The following is a 14,432-nucleotide window of genomic DNA, read 5'->3' on the forward strand; positions in this document are numbered from 1 at the left end:
ATTTGTACATAGAAATCAAACTTGAAGGGAGCCTCGGCATGTGATTTGGAGGTATGGATTCGAATCACAAAAATTTATTCTTAAATTCTCGCCAATGATAAGAAAAGGTGAAATTCATCATCTAGCGATGGGTCTCATGACATGTGAGAATTTTTAAAATTCTCATCAAAAGAAGATGAAAGAGGAGATGAAATGAAATAATTTCAAGAACTCGGGGGGTGAATATTAAAATTCATTAAATTCCGAGTAATGAAGTGGGAATTTTGTTAATTCTCGGAGGGGTCAAGTATAATTTTCTCCAGTTGGAGAGGTGGGCGTCTCACCTGCCATATTTCCGCCGACGCCAACATCAATGGCGACGAGGCCGATGACAAGGATTTGAGACCAATCGAGAAGGGAGAGTGTGGGGAGCGAGGAGGGGGGAGGGAGTTTGATTCCTTCTGGTGGACTGGATCGCCCTCTCTCTCCGCTTCCGTTGCTTGCTTCGATTCCTCAGCGGTTCGATCGCTTGGGCGTGGAGGAAGCGTGGAGGAATTCCAGGTAAAGAAAAGATTTTATTTTCCCCTTTATCTCTTACGTTTTCTTCTATTCTTGATTGATTCAAGGATTACGTTTATTATTTGGTTTCTTCCTGTTTCGGATCCAGAAGGCAGGCATCGCGGCGTTGGAGGTGGAATTGGGGGTTTCTTTCCACCCACATTGATTTGGCGGCGCACTGGGATTCGTTTGGGGATCTTCATCAGGTTCTTGATGGCGGTGGGGAGCAGCTTCGATCATTGGCAGAAGGATGTGTTCTTTTCCGCCGCGGAGGAGGTCCAGGAATCTGCTGATGCGTATGCCCTTATCTTGATTTTGGAGTTTCATGTTGATTGATTCGTGAACAACAGTGAACCGATGGATTTCTGATGGCAAAGGAAACTCTTTTGTTTTGCGATTGCAATTTGTTGATGAATGTTGCATTTGGTGGTCATCGTTGTTCGTTGCAGATTGGAGTCTCTGTACAGAATTTGGATGCGATATCTCAAAGATGGATTTCCTTCTGGAGCAGAAGATGAGTTGCACAGGGAACTTCATATTGCTCTTGGCACCGCAAAGTGGCAGGTAGTTCTTTCTCCTCAGCATTAAATATTTGCTTTTGTTCAAAAATTGAATTGCGAAAAGTAGGGTTGTAAACGTGCCAAGTTTTGTGGTGTTTAGACTTGTTTGATAAGGTAATCGAGTCAAGTCAAGCCGAACTTAAAATGAACTAAGCTATTGAAATGGTCGTTCAAGCTTAGATTGATTTCTTTTTTATAAGCTTGAGTTTGGTTCAAGCTTAGCTTGAGCTTGACTTGTTTATATGTTATCGAGCTCTCAATTTGAGCTTGTTTGATTGATTAAAACTTTTACATTTTTAAATTTGTTTGGTTGACTATTGAGTTGATAATACAAGTTTGTTTGTTGATTTTGAAAGTTTTATTCATTTATCTATTTACCAATGTTGATAAGAGTTCACAAACTTTGGTCGCAAACATTTGTTCACGAACAATTTACAATCTCTATTTATGAGCATTAATGAGTTGAATATATACGTGTTCAAACTTGTTCATCAAATTATTCACACTCATTCATTTAATTGATGTCTGTATTGAACGAACATAAACTAACTCTTACCAAGCCGATCAACAAACTTACTTACGAACATTTGATTCATTTATAGCCCTAGCGAAAAGTAGTGGTAGTTTTTGTCGACACTAAATCTTGATGTTGCATTTGCAGCTAGAGGAGTTTGAGAAGGCTGTCAGATTGAGCCATGAAAACTATCCATCTGAGGCAAATACAATAACCAGACATGAACATTTCATGGGGGCGATTGGGAACCAAATTTCTCGTATAGAGAAGGCTGTTAGAGATGAAGGGAAACAACCTCTGCGATGGATACAGTTAAATGCTGAAGAGCAAGATGATTTTGCTCTTTTCCTCTCTGAGGTGCCTCTGAATCTGCAAGATTCATCGCAAGGAAATTCTTGGTCTGAATGTGCGAAGGGCTCAAAGGACACAGTTGTTGCTAGTAATGGTACAAGGCATGCAATGGAAGTGGCGATGAAGGAACCTCACAAAAGTGTGGAGCAGTTAAGGGGACTGAGGAGGACATCGAGTTCGGTGGATGAGAGTTCTTGGAAGATTGAAGTATCTGATGACATAGAAGCAGATAGTCGTCAATCAGTCGAACCAATACCAGAGATGCGAATCAATCCATCTATTCTCAGTAGTCTTTGGAAAAGTGTTGAATCCTCGAGGCTTAGGTTGTTCAGGAATAGCTCCAAGAAATTAAAATCCGAAGAGCAGGTTCAATTCAGACATGGGTTCTTAAATTACATGGACATGACGAGGATTGCTTGTCTAGCTCAGGTTAGATTCTATCATTGGACATGTAAATTCAGTTTGCTGAATGTGTCTAAAAAACACGAAACCATTTCAATTCTGCTATGCCAATTACTTGCTTTGCTTTGCATTGAAGGTGCCATTTTTAGTATGAATAAGCACATTCTTAGCTTTTCTTGTTTGAAGATGTTTAATGATATTTTTCATATGCGGGCATTGTGATTATTGTATAATTATCATGCCTTGTGTGTTTGAGCAGCGAATTAGCAGGTTAACCGAAAGAAGTAGGGGTTGTTTTAAAGCTACTAGTTCTCAGCAACTTGCAGCGAGGATAGAAGTCGTCCAAAGACAAATACCGGGAAGTCAATACCAAATGCAGTTCGGTCCGTCACTAAGGCTCGCTTTCTTGCTACTGTTAAGTATAATATTGATCGGTGAGTTGTTCTTCAAAATAGCTAGAACATGAGCTATTAGCCATGTTCTTACTAATTGTTGCTTATATTCCTACATTGTTGTCATCTATCGTCCCTAATGATTTGAACTCTATGCGAGGTTTATCACCAAATTTGCTTCTTAGTGAGTTAGTCTTCATGATCACGATAACTGTTAATGCCTCCTATGCTATATGATGAGATTGAGAAGCTATTAGTCATATTCTTACTGATCCTTGCTTGCATTCATGTCGTTCTCCCAACTATTTGATGTCGGGCTACATGAATCTTGAACCCTATGCAAGGCTTTGTTTGGTGTCGGCTACATCGATCCAAATTTTTCTTCTGATGGAACTCGCTATAAATTTTTACAAGCTTACTAAACAATGCTTCATTTGCTTGCAGTGCCATTTGTTTTGTACTCTACATGAAGGCTCCGAAATTTCTGCTGGAAGAAGGTACTTTACCTGATCAAGCTAAATTCTTGCCAAGTCAAGCACTCGTGAAAATGCATTGAAAGTTCAATCCCTATCGCGTTTACTATCCTGTCGTAGACCCATTTAGTGACAACTCTCTGTATCGAGACATATCAGCATTCACATAAGCATCTTCCAGTCATTTTGTATCGATATCAAATGGCAAAGAATTAGTTAAACCCTTGAATTTTCAGTCCGCGAAACTAGAGTTACAATTTTATCATTGCTTGTTCGATATTGTTCCGACAACTAACAACTTGCCTGATTTACTGAACAGGGTACTGCTGCAAATTGATACGAACAAGCTATAGGAGTTTGCATCTCGACGCACAACAGTCTATTGTTATATTCTTTGTATTTAATCCAATTTGTTAAAACTTCATCAGCAGTGTATCAAAGTAAATGCATTGTGAATTTGAAATTAGGGTTCAAAATGTTGATGTTTCATTGTTGCAAATCAAAACTGAATTGAACTCACTATTTCACCTGATTTTCAAACTGAAATCAAATATTTATAAAATATTTTTTTTTTACGAATATGAGGAAATGGTAGAACAAATAGATGGATTTGAAGGTAATACATAAATATAACAAAATGATATAACAAGTAATCCATATGCGTTCACTTAGCTCCAACTGAAACCTAACCTAACAACTCAAAAATGGGATGAACACATCTTTTGTGCATATAAGAATCTGGCTAGAATTCGTTAAACCTATCGAGGAGTCGTCGCTTTTTTGGCCTTGCGATCGTAAGGTGTATTTATATCTTTCTAACTTATGTATATTTTGCAAAAAGTCCCCTACATCTGATTTGCTTACCACTATACTAACAATTATAAAGGTCACCCAACCTGCCCTGAGGCAATGGTTTAGTGATGAGGTATCTTCTTCAATTTTTTAAGCATATATGGATCGAGTCCTAGGGTTCGGTAAATTAATGAATAAATTTGTCTTAATAGGCGGTTGATCTAAAAATACCGAATTGATTAGCTATCCTCACTTTTTTTGTTTATTTTTTTAAACTCTCGATTATGTCAATAAACTTTTCTATTTAGAGTTTAAGAATTGGGTTTTGATTTGCTGTGTGGCGGCGTCCACGACTGAAGGCACGAGCTCACATGTGTTGACTGCCATGTGGACCCTGTGCCCTCAGCCACAGACGCTACCGTGCATCAAAACATTACTCTCTCTCTATATATATATATATATGTCATTGTTATGATGGATGCTCCTGCACTCCGAGCGCACGAGTGCATGATATATAATGTTTTGATATGTTAGGTGACGCGCGTGGTCACCTCTCACATAGGGAAGCTCTTTCTATCATTGGAGGCCTCTCCGTGCGTGAGAGGTGCCCACGCGTGTTGCTCATGCATGTCGCCGAGTATATATATATATTTTAAGAATATATTTTATATTTAAAATATCAAAATTATATTGACACATTATAATACTTATCGTTCGATCTAAAATTAAAATCTAAATAAGATTTAAGATTTTAAACCATACATCCAACTTCTAAAAAATCGATCTAAAATATATTATTATTTCTTCATACTTTGTCGGCTACATTAATGAGGGGCGCCACATCGACGCATCCTCATCACGTCGGTCTCATTCTCGTTCTCGTCTTCCAAGTGAAGCATGGCTATAAGTGAACGAGCTCTCGTAGTGCCTTTCAAACTCATTGCCTGGTGCCTACGATAAGGGGCATCTTGATTAGGGATTCAAACGCCGAGAATGGTAAAACTTGCGGCACTGGTAGAAAGGAACACACTATTACCGTTTTGCCGCGCTGAATACTTCCTGTAAACCACTATTTCAGTTTATTTAGATTTTCGATCGTTTTAGGAAATTTTAGTGTGTATCATCAGTGTTGTTTTTCAATTTATTTTGTGAACAGACTACAAACCATACATATATCAACCCGTACTGCTTTTGAATTATTCACTTGCATCAAATTCCATGGTTTTACTATTTTATAAACAAATATAAGGGACATAATATAAAATATTGTAACAGAACTCAGAGAAAAGAAGAAACTCCTTTTTAGAATAATAATAATAAATAAATAAATAAATACATAAATAACTAATCTCGCTAGTGATTCAAACAACATGAATGCCCTTTTTAATTTTATGCTTGAAATATTTTAGTTTAGTCAGGTAGAAATACCTTTTTTAATATACCCATGAAAATTAAAACAACAATAAAAAGGAGGACATATTAAATGGATAGATACGTCACAAGTACCTCAACCGAGCTAATATATAGACCGGACAAGCATCGCACTCAGATTCGCCCTTGATTAAGAGATTGCTTGCTATGTATAAGACACCATTCTTATATGTGCTGGCAGATTGGTTTGCGTAGGGTAATGAAACAGTAGTAAAGGCATATGACTTTCTAATCCTAAAAAAATTGTGGAGTATATAGTATGAAAGACATACCTACAATATAGTCATGCAGTCACAATTTGAATGCCGACGCACAAGAAACTCCCCACCAGAGACAAACACAAGTACATCGAGGATAAAAGATGTACATTTTGTGGACATGTGGTGAAAGACGACCATCTATTTGAGAATGTTCAAAGTCATCCATCAGCATTATAGAGTGACTAGATCCTTGACTAAGACTAAACACCTAGCTAAGTCCTCCATGATGCATCATGTGTGGATGGCTAGGAATCACAATAGGTTTGGAGAATATTTACAAAGTGTGCAGTGCATATCTATAGATCTTGTATTTTGACATTTGATATATACATTTATTTACTTATTCAAAAGAAAAAGGAAAAAATATTAATTCACCCAAGGTAATTTTAACAAAATTAAAATGATAAATAACGGTGTCCTTTATGCCTTAGAATGACTAGTATAAGTACATGGGTAATAGCCTCATATAATTAAGACATTTCCCTTAAGCTTCTTGCTATACTAAATAATGAAAATATGTAAATTAGCAAGACGAGCTATATATAAATGCATACACGAATATGATAATAATTATTTTAAAAAAACTATCGATCGCGCTAAAAGAATACCACAATCCAAGCAGCAAATTAATTTGGGAGGAGAAATCTTTTACTTTTGGAGAAGAGTAGCTATTGATGGAGGAGCGCTCGCTCTCTCTCTCACCATACATCTCTTAGGTATCTCCCTTCCATTTGCAAACTCTTGATGAAGCTTTCTGTTTTGGAGCTATCCATACCTCCCTGCAACGGCATTATCGATAGGTAATGTGGTTATCTGAAAACACTCCTATAACTAAAAACCTGTATAAACTAGATCAGACCCTGCTAATGAAGAGTCCGAGGTTTGCGACACCCTATTCGAATAAAAAATAAGAAATCTAATACCCTCGTAGCTCATTGTATAGAGATAGATATCTTTCTTTTGTATGATGAAACATACAACTTGATGGATTGAGAATTTACAATTTCACACTCTGACAACTCAATCTCATATTATCATTGTTGTTTGTGTTTTCGAGTATTGATGTCATCTAGTTCAATTTTGACAAAGATTTACCTAGTTGTGGTGAAACTGTCAATATTACATTTCAACAGTTTATCCTTATATTCGAGTGTATTTGTATCATCTTAGTAAATTTAAATTGAAAAATGTATTTTCACATACCTAGCCTACGATTTAGAATCCTTCTTGAGTCATGCATGGTTGATACCAATTCATTGAGGTAATTTAATCAATGTCGGCGTGTAATTAAATTCAAGGCTCGTTGGCGTACCTGCTCTTGAGCAATAGTATGAAGAACTCTGTGAACATCTCTAGCCATGCCCTTAGCATCTCCACACACGTATACATATCCACCTTGGGAGATGATATTCCAAAGTTCCGTTGCCTGGGGCAAATTTAAGAGGTTAAGTATTAGGATAAGAGATTAGTCGACTAAATAGAACATGAGATGGATGCCAGAAGTTTTATCTAACTTTCTCAGTCATTTTATGTTGCACATATTGTTTGGTTGGACCCTCACGGGAGAAGGCCACAATCAACTCAGAAAGGGCGCCTGTTTCGACAAAATTGTTCAACTCATCCTCGTAAATGAAGTCCTGCATAATTAACAGCATCAATTGAGATGAGGACAGGAAGACAAGTCTTATAAAATCGTATCAATAAGTTGCACTATATGTTAACGAGACCATTTTGCGGTTTCTGCATCCAAAGTAGAGAATAGAATGACCAAGTTCCACCCCATCATTTTTCAATGCCAACCTTTCCTGTACATTGCAAGCATTCATGAAGTTAGAACTGGCGCCCCTTAAGAATGAATGAATCTGTTCCAAATGGCAGACAAGAGTTTTTTTTTTTTTTTTGCACAAAAAGTGAAGCTGAATAGAACAGTGGAAACCTGTAAGAAGCCCCTGAAAGGTGCCAACCCTGTGCCAGGTCCAATCATGATGATAGGTACTAAAGGATCAACAGGTAGTTTAAAGTTTGATTGTCTCACAAAAATAGGAGCCCAGCTGCATTCTTGGTTCTCTTCCAGTGGAATGGAATCCTGTCAAATAGAGAGTTCCATTTATAACACCAAAATAAGGAAGAAAACAAACTTAATAGTTTTAGTCTGGAAAACTGCCTAGAATGACTGATTCAGCCGATTCAACATTATGAAAAAAAAAAATGCAATAGAAATCTTATACAGGAGCAAGGACTCAATTTAGTTTCTTAAAAGAAAACAAAACCTATGCACTGATCAGGGATGAAAATGACAGAAGAAAAAATCTAAAAGTAAAAGAAGATTGCTATAGTTGAGTTAACAAAATGCATGTTGGTTCCTTGAAACAATCCAAATCATTTCAATAATATTCAATTTGATCTGTTTTACTGAGAAGGTCAAAGGTATGAGTCTGTATAAGCTTATAATCCTAATATAGTTTATTTTAGTTTAGTGTAGATTTTGTTTCCTCATTAGTAGTTGTTAGTCTGGCACTTGGTTGCACATAGAAACGAAATTTACTAGAAATTTTATTTCATTATCCATTCCACTAGAGTATTATGTTATATATATTATTAATATTGCCTCACTTCAATTGCTCAATCATGGTAGGCAAGCACAAAAGGGTTAATGCACTAAGAAAGTACCTTCATCCAGGTGGAACAAACCCCTTTATGAATCCTTCCAGTTGGTGTCTTTTCATAAACTAATGCACAAGTCACATGGATTCTACTTGATGCCATCCTGAACAGCAAACAATTGACAGTTAAGTATTATATATGTTGAAGAAATGAAACAATGATATATGGTTACGAAATTGAGTATCACCTCGGAGAAGAGGAAATAGAGTAATATCTTGGCTGCAAACGTGGGGCTACTGCAGCAAAGAAGACTCCTAGAGGAGGCTTTGCAGAGGGAAATTCAGCCATGACTTCAAGAAGACTCCTCTGATTAGCGACAATCCATTGAGAATATTCATCCTGCACGAATGCAATTGTGCTTGAGTAAGAATTCCATGCAAACAAATATACAACAAAAAAGATAGTCATGGCCCAGAAAAATGCTAACCTTTCCAGCAGGAGAAGCCAAAAATTTAAGTCGCTCAGCATCACTAGGATCTGATGCGTGTGCAGCAAGGGCAAGTAACGCACTCTGCGAGATTAACACAAAAGACTTTATAGGGATTTATAAACAAGAAAAAACATAATGGCTGATATGAAATGAGAAGCCACCTTTTTAGGTGAATTTATAAGATCAGAATATCGAGTAAGAGCGGTTTTAAGAGTGCATGGAGATGGGAAAGGAGGTGACAAAGAGCCTCCAAGTGGCGTGCCATCCTCCTTGTCAGCATGAATAGAGAAATATGTGTCAGGCGAATAACCTAACAAATTTGCAGCCTCCATAACAATCTCAGAAAAGTTGTCCGCAAAAACACCAACATGGTCTCCTGTTCCGTACCTGATAATAGAATGAATCCAAAATGGTTAGGAAAATTCCAAATTTATTAACCTTAAACAAGCAGGAGATTACTTCAAAAATTTAGCTACTTGTTAACAAGAGGCGAGCAAAAAAGGAAAAGCAATCCAGTGCAAGAATGCAGAACATATCAACTTTTACAATATCACAATGATCCATAATGATTAACATACAAATTGAAAAACTTAATCTTAAGCAGTATGAATGTGAAGATGAAAATAAAATGAGAGGACGTAACCACACAATCACTAAAATGGGCTTAATATTATGTGTAATAAACAATGAAAAAAAAAGAATCTGAATTTCATTCAACATGACTGATTGCTAGACTATCCATGCAAAATTTCCTTAAAGAAAACACAAGTATTTGTGATTAAATGAGTGTCAAGAGGGTAGATGTGTCCACAAAATTATTACTCACGGAAGGCTGTCCCATGGTAATTCAACAAGCAGTTCACAAATTTAAAAAAAAGTTCCATGCAATAAGTAAAGTTCAAGAAGGATAAGTTTCACTACTATCGAGCCCCGGGACCAACAGAGTTTAGATGTCTGGTAGAAGTGTTGTATGCAAAATCAAGAACATCATTCTAAAATTTATAATTACAATAGTATCAGATATACATGGCCTTTGATTAGGCTAACAGCTGTTCTTTAATAATGACATGCATCAGATTCAGAATTATGTGATTGAACTTTAGAATTAGCTAGCATTTACACATTAGTGGCCTCAACACATTTTGCATGCATTACAGATTTCCTTCCATAATATATTTTATTATTTACTCAAAACCAAATTCCTTGATGGGGGAGCATTGCTAGAAGAAATTTAAAATGATTGTCATTGTAAAGATAAAAAAGAAATCATGATTTCAGAATGATATAATTTATACACATACATAAGGCCAGTGCCATCTATGTCAAACTCCAAATGGATGCAGGACCGGTCTGAAGCTGAAGTATGAAGCTCTCGTCTCACAGCCACATTGGCCCTTGAAGATACACAAGTTGTGTTAGATATGCTTTTCATGTACTGGAAAATCCTAACCAGTACTGTTTTTAAATTGTTTGTAAAGAGCATCTCTACCTGCATGGATGTTGTATGTCATGAATAGCATGGCCATTTGCAAAACTCAAACTTTTGTCCAGATATGGAACTTCTTCAGGCTTGACAAATACAACCCGGTATTCAGGAATGGCAGCTGTATAAGGAGTAGATGCACCTGTCTCATTTTCATCCTGAAGCAACTTATCCAACTCCGGCCAAAGAAGCTCCCTCCTGAAAGTACAGTTGATATTTCATATTCCACAAAGGAGTAATGAGATAGTGATGGGCAAAAGAGAAAAAAGAACAGAAAACTGAAAAATAACTGTAGCCGACATTGGAATTTGGATGGCATGCATAAAAGTTTGCCGATACTACATACCATGCAGAGAAGTCATCCTCAATACACTGATCATCATCTCCCAACCCCACTTGGACAATGTGCTTGGCGCCTATGCAGAGGAAAAAAAGATAGAAGAATATCCAAGTAAGAATGATGCTTAAATTCATTAAACACATCTACAAACTTGCACATGACTACTACATTACAGTTGTATTTATGAAACTCACAGATAACATGACTACTCAACTGTTTCTTAGTAACTCCTCATACCATGTTGACTTTACAAGTTTTTAGAGTAACAATTAGTCTACAAAACAAGTTAAATTCTCTAGAAAAATGAAATGCATGAACTTTGAGCTTGCAACTGAAGATATGATTTAAAATCAGCTTAAGGAGCATATGTGACTTAGTCAAATCACAAACTAAATAAATCGAGTATATACCTTGCTCATGAAGCAGTTCATCGACCACCACAGCAACCTTTGCAAGGACACAATACACACATATATCAGCCAAGCAATTCCCACAAAAAGAATACTGACAATTTCATCATGCCAAACCTTATTAAAATGTTCATATTGCCGATTGCCCAAACCAAACACACCAAATTGAAGATTTTCCAACCAGATTCCTCTCTCTTTCCCCTATAAAAAACTAATAATCAGCAATCGATCAAGGCAAAAGGATTATTGGTAGAATAGATTAACTAAATGTGCATGCTTCCAGACCTCTGTAAACCATTTGTAGAACCGGGCAGCATTATCAGTAGGCTCACCATCTCCATACCTAAAGAAAACAAAGGGATCAGCTCGAACTTTGAGGAAGCTGATTGTTTATACAAACAAAAAATTCCTGGCTTTTGACTTACGTAGCCAAGAAGAACAAAGCCAAGCTCTCCTTTTTCAGGTTCTCCTCGTACTCATCATCCTCAGCAGCATATTCGTCCTATAATTGAGGAAACTAACTACAGATCAGTCAATTAATCGGTAGTTTTTCCAATTATCTGAAACAGAAGGAAGATGATCTTACGATATCCACGACTTTAAATATGGCATTAGGGTACCGTGCCTTTGCCTCCTCAGCCAGCGCCTAGAATTGGGGGGAAAAAAAATCTAAAGTCATGGGAGAAGAATTCAAAAAATGAACTACTCGGATAAAAACCCTAACCTTCGCGAACCCCTCAGCCGTCCCGGTCTGCGTCCCGAAGAAGACGGTGACCTTCTTCTTCCCTTGGTCCTCCTCCTCCGCATACATCTGGGTCTTCACCACCAGCGGCTTCAGCGGCTCGGCGGGCTTCCTCCCGCTCGATCGCCAGACGAAGAATATCGCCACGCAACCGACGAGCACGGCGACGACGGTGCTCAGGACGGCGATCAGCAGCCGGTTCTCCGCGAAGGCATCCCCGGCGCCGGAAGCGAGCCCATCTCCCCCGGAAAGGGAGGCGACGACGGCCGACAAGAGATCGAGCGGCGACGCCTTCTCGGAACCCGTCTGCATCTTGTCGGATCGAGCGGTGAAACGGAAGCACAGATCCCCGATCTCTGTCCCTCTCCGCTTCGATTTGGGAGAACGAAGGAGGTCGAGATTGGGTCGGCGATAAGGGAGAGGGAGGAAGGAAGGAGTAGAAGATAGAGGAGTAGACGTTGAGTCGCCCGAAGACGGCTCTCTCTCTCTCTCTTCCCTCTTGCTCCCTTTAGTCAACTATTTTCGGCATAGCCAAAGCGGTCAACTATGAACAGCGTACAGCGGTGCTCGTTTTCGTGACGGAGAAACTTTTGTCGGGTTGACACCGAAGTTTGCACAACGCACCCTGTACTTCCAGAATTTAATCTAATTTCCCTTTTCACACAATTGCTTAAAATAAAATAAAATAAAATTTCACTATTGTAAACTTTAAAGTGAATTTATAGGAAAACTTTAAAGTGAATTTATAGGAAATACTAGTGATCGTGCACATACGTATGTAATATAATACATTGAAATTACATTGGCCGGATGACGCTAGAGAATCCAGCAACAAACTATCGTAACAGGCTTCTCTATGAAAAAAATTAATTTAATATTATACTTATCTTAGTAAAAAAAACTAAAAAAATATATATTTTTTAACATTGTCGGTCTAAAATATTTATAGAAGCTTTTTTGATCATAGTGTTGTCAATTCTAAGATGTGAGACTAAAGAGAAATAAATTTTTTATATAAAACAACCAGAGAAAATTAATGATGAGAAAAATTCATAATAATGGGTCACAACTGATTCTCGAACTCTAGATCACTAATTGTTTCGCTGTAGAATTACTAATAAATCTTGGAATTATTTTTAGTGTAAATAAAAAAAAGATATTAACATAAATTCATTTTAGACTTCACCATAATTAGTTAGTAAAGGGGGAAGATTTTTAATAAAATAGTAAGATTACAATAAATTGATAAAAAAATAATAATAATATAATATTTCAATATAATAATATTTAATATAGAATAATTTTAATTACATAACAACTGTTATACGTTATAACAATCAAAAAGTAAAAGCTTACACAATTTGTACAAAATTAATAAATTTTGTATCAATTCTTAACTAATTTAAAATATTCATTAAATGTTTAATTTTTCTTTGGCAAAAAATTACTATGCTAGGATTAATATCCTGCTGATTTATCAATATTTATCCTTTTTAGAGAATGTAAAATCAAGAAGGATGACTTCCAATTTTATTCCAATTCTCAAAACTGAACAATTCGTACACTCATTTCCAATTTTTAATATTATTATATTAAAATATTTTTTAAATTCTAAATTGATAAAAAAAATTAATAAAAATATTTGTTTATATATATAGTAATTTTAAATACAGAATAACTGTTACACATTTTAACATTAAATTATAATTATAACAGCAAAAAAGTAAAAACATTCTCAAGACCAAACAAAATCCTCACCCCTTAAATGTAAGAACAATTTTTGTATATATAATAACGTTATTATTATTTTATATATATAATAATTTTTTCATCTCTTTTTTATGATTACGACATCACAATTTTTTTTTTATTTCCATTGATATGGTACTAAAAGGACATTCCTTTGTTGGGCAAGTGTGAAACTATGGTTTCCATTTAGATTTCTCTAGTTGGGAGGTGACACACGTAAAGACTAGATTGTTCCCCTCTATCGCCCATGTGCATATGGGTAGAGACGGAGCCACGTGAAGGCTATATCTGCATTAGAAATTATTAGGAATTTATTGTAATAATAATGATTAAATTATATGATATATCCTTTGTTAAAATTAATTTAAAATTTATTTCTTAACTATTAGTATTTTATATATAAATTAATTAATTAAATGATTGAAGATAAAATCAAGATACTAATTTAATTAAAATCCACGTGAGGGCTATATCTCATATCTACATTATAAATTATTAGAAATTTATTGTAATAATAATGATTAAAGTATATGATATATCCTTTATTAAAATTAATTTTAAAAATTTTTCTTAACTATTAACGGTACTTTATATATAAATAAATAAATAAATTAATTAATTAAATGATCGAAGATAAAATCAAGATACTAATTTAATTAAAATCCACGTGAGAACTATATCTCATGTCTGCATTAAAAATTATTAGGAATTTATTGTAATAATAATGATTAAATTATATGATATATCCTTTATTAAAATTAATTTAAAATTTTTTTAACTATTAACGGTACTTTATATATAAATTAATTAATTAAATAATTAATTAAATGATCAAACACAAAATCAAGATACTAATTTAATTAAAATCCACGTGAGGGCTATATCTCATATCTATATTAGAA

General features: G+C 35.7%; 2 protein-coding genes across 4 annotated transcripts; one reads left to right on the forward strand and one right to left on the reverse strand.

Annotated features, from left to right (window-relative positions):
- Positions 1 to 276: 276 nt before the first annotated feature.
- LOC122035832 lies at positions 277 to 3,734 on the forward strand. Of its 3 annotated transcripts, XM_042594964.1 has the most exons (7): positions 279 to 540; positions 647 to 833; positions 987 to 1,101; positions 1,759 to 2,391; positions 2,624 to 2,798; positions 3,201 to 3,253; positions 3,549 to 3,734. In XM_042594964.1, exons 2-6 carry the CDS (start codon positions 751 to 753, stop codon positions 3,224 to 3,226), a joined length of 1,032 nt encoding a protein of 343 aa, XP_042450898.1. In that variant the 5' UTR covers positions 279 to 540; positions 647 to 750; the 3' UTR covers positions 3,227 to 3,253; positions 3,549 to 3,734. The 3 variants fall into 3 exon arrangements, 1 of the variants encoding a protein (XP_042450898.1); XR_006127257.1 differs by having other exon boundaries at positions 277 to 540; positions 2,624 to 3,253; XR_006127258.1 differs by having other exon boundaries at positions 277 to 540; positions 650 to 833; positions 2,624 to 3,253.
- A 2,379-nt stretch (positions 3,735 to 6,113) lies between these two features.
- Positions 6,114 to 12,228, reverse strand: LOC122035828 (NADPH--cytochrome P450 reductase 3-like). The gene is made up of 18 exons (XM_042594957.1): positions 11,764 to 12,228; positions 11,626 to 11,685; positions 11,465 to 11,541; positions 11,325 to 11,382; positions 11,157 to 11,240; positions 11,040 to 11,076; positions 10,636 to 10,705; positions 10,296 to 10,487; positions 10,108 to 10,200; positions 8,968 to 9,193; positions 8,804 to 8,887; positions 8,564 to 8,715; positions 8,383 to 8,479; positions 7,649 to 7,798; positions 7,440 to 7,517; positions 7,227 to 7,349; positions 7,025 to 7,138; positions 6,114 to 6,491 (listed from the first exon to the last, which is right to left on the reverse strand). Exons 1-18 carry the CDS (start codon positions 12,091 to 12,093, stop codon positions 6,411 to 6,413), a joined length of 2,106 nt encoding a protein of 701 aa, XP_042450891.1. The 5' UTR covers positions 12,094 to 12,228; the 3' UTR covers positions 6,114 to 6,410.
- Positions 12,229 to 14,432: the final 2,204 nt, after the last annotated feature.

This window comes from Zingiber officinale, unplaced genomic scaffold, assembly GCF_018446385.1.
Source record: "Zingiber officinale cultivar Zhangliang unplaced genomic scaffold, Zo_v1.1 ctg117, whole genome shotgun sequence".
Taxonomy (NCBI): domain Eukaryota; kingdom Viridiplantae; phylum Streptophyta; class Magnoliopsida; order Zingiberales; family Zingiberaceae; genus Zingiber; species Zingiber officinale.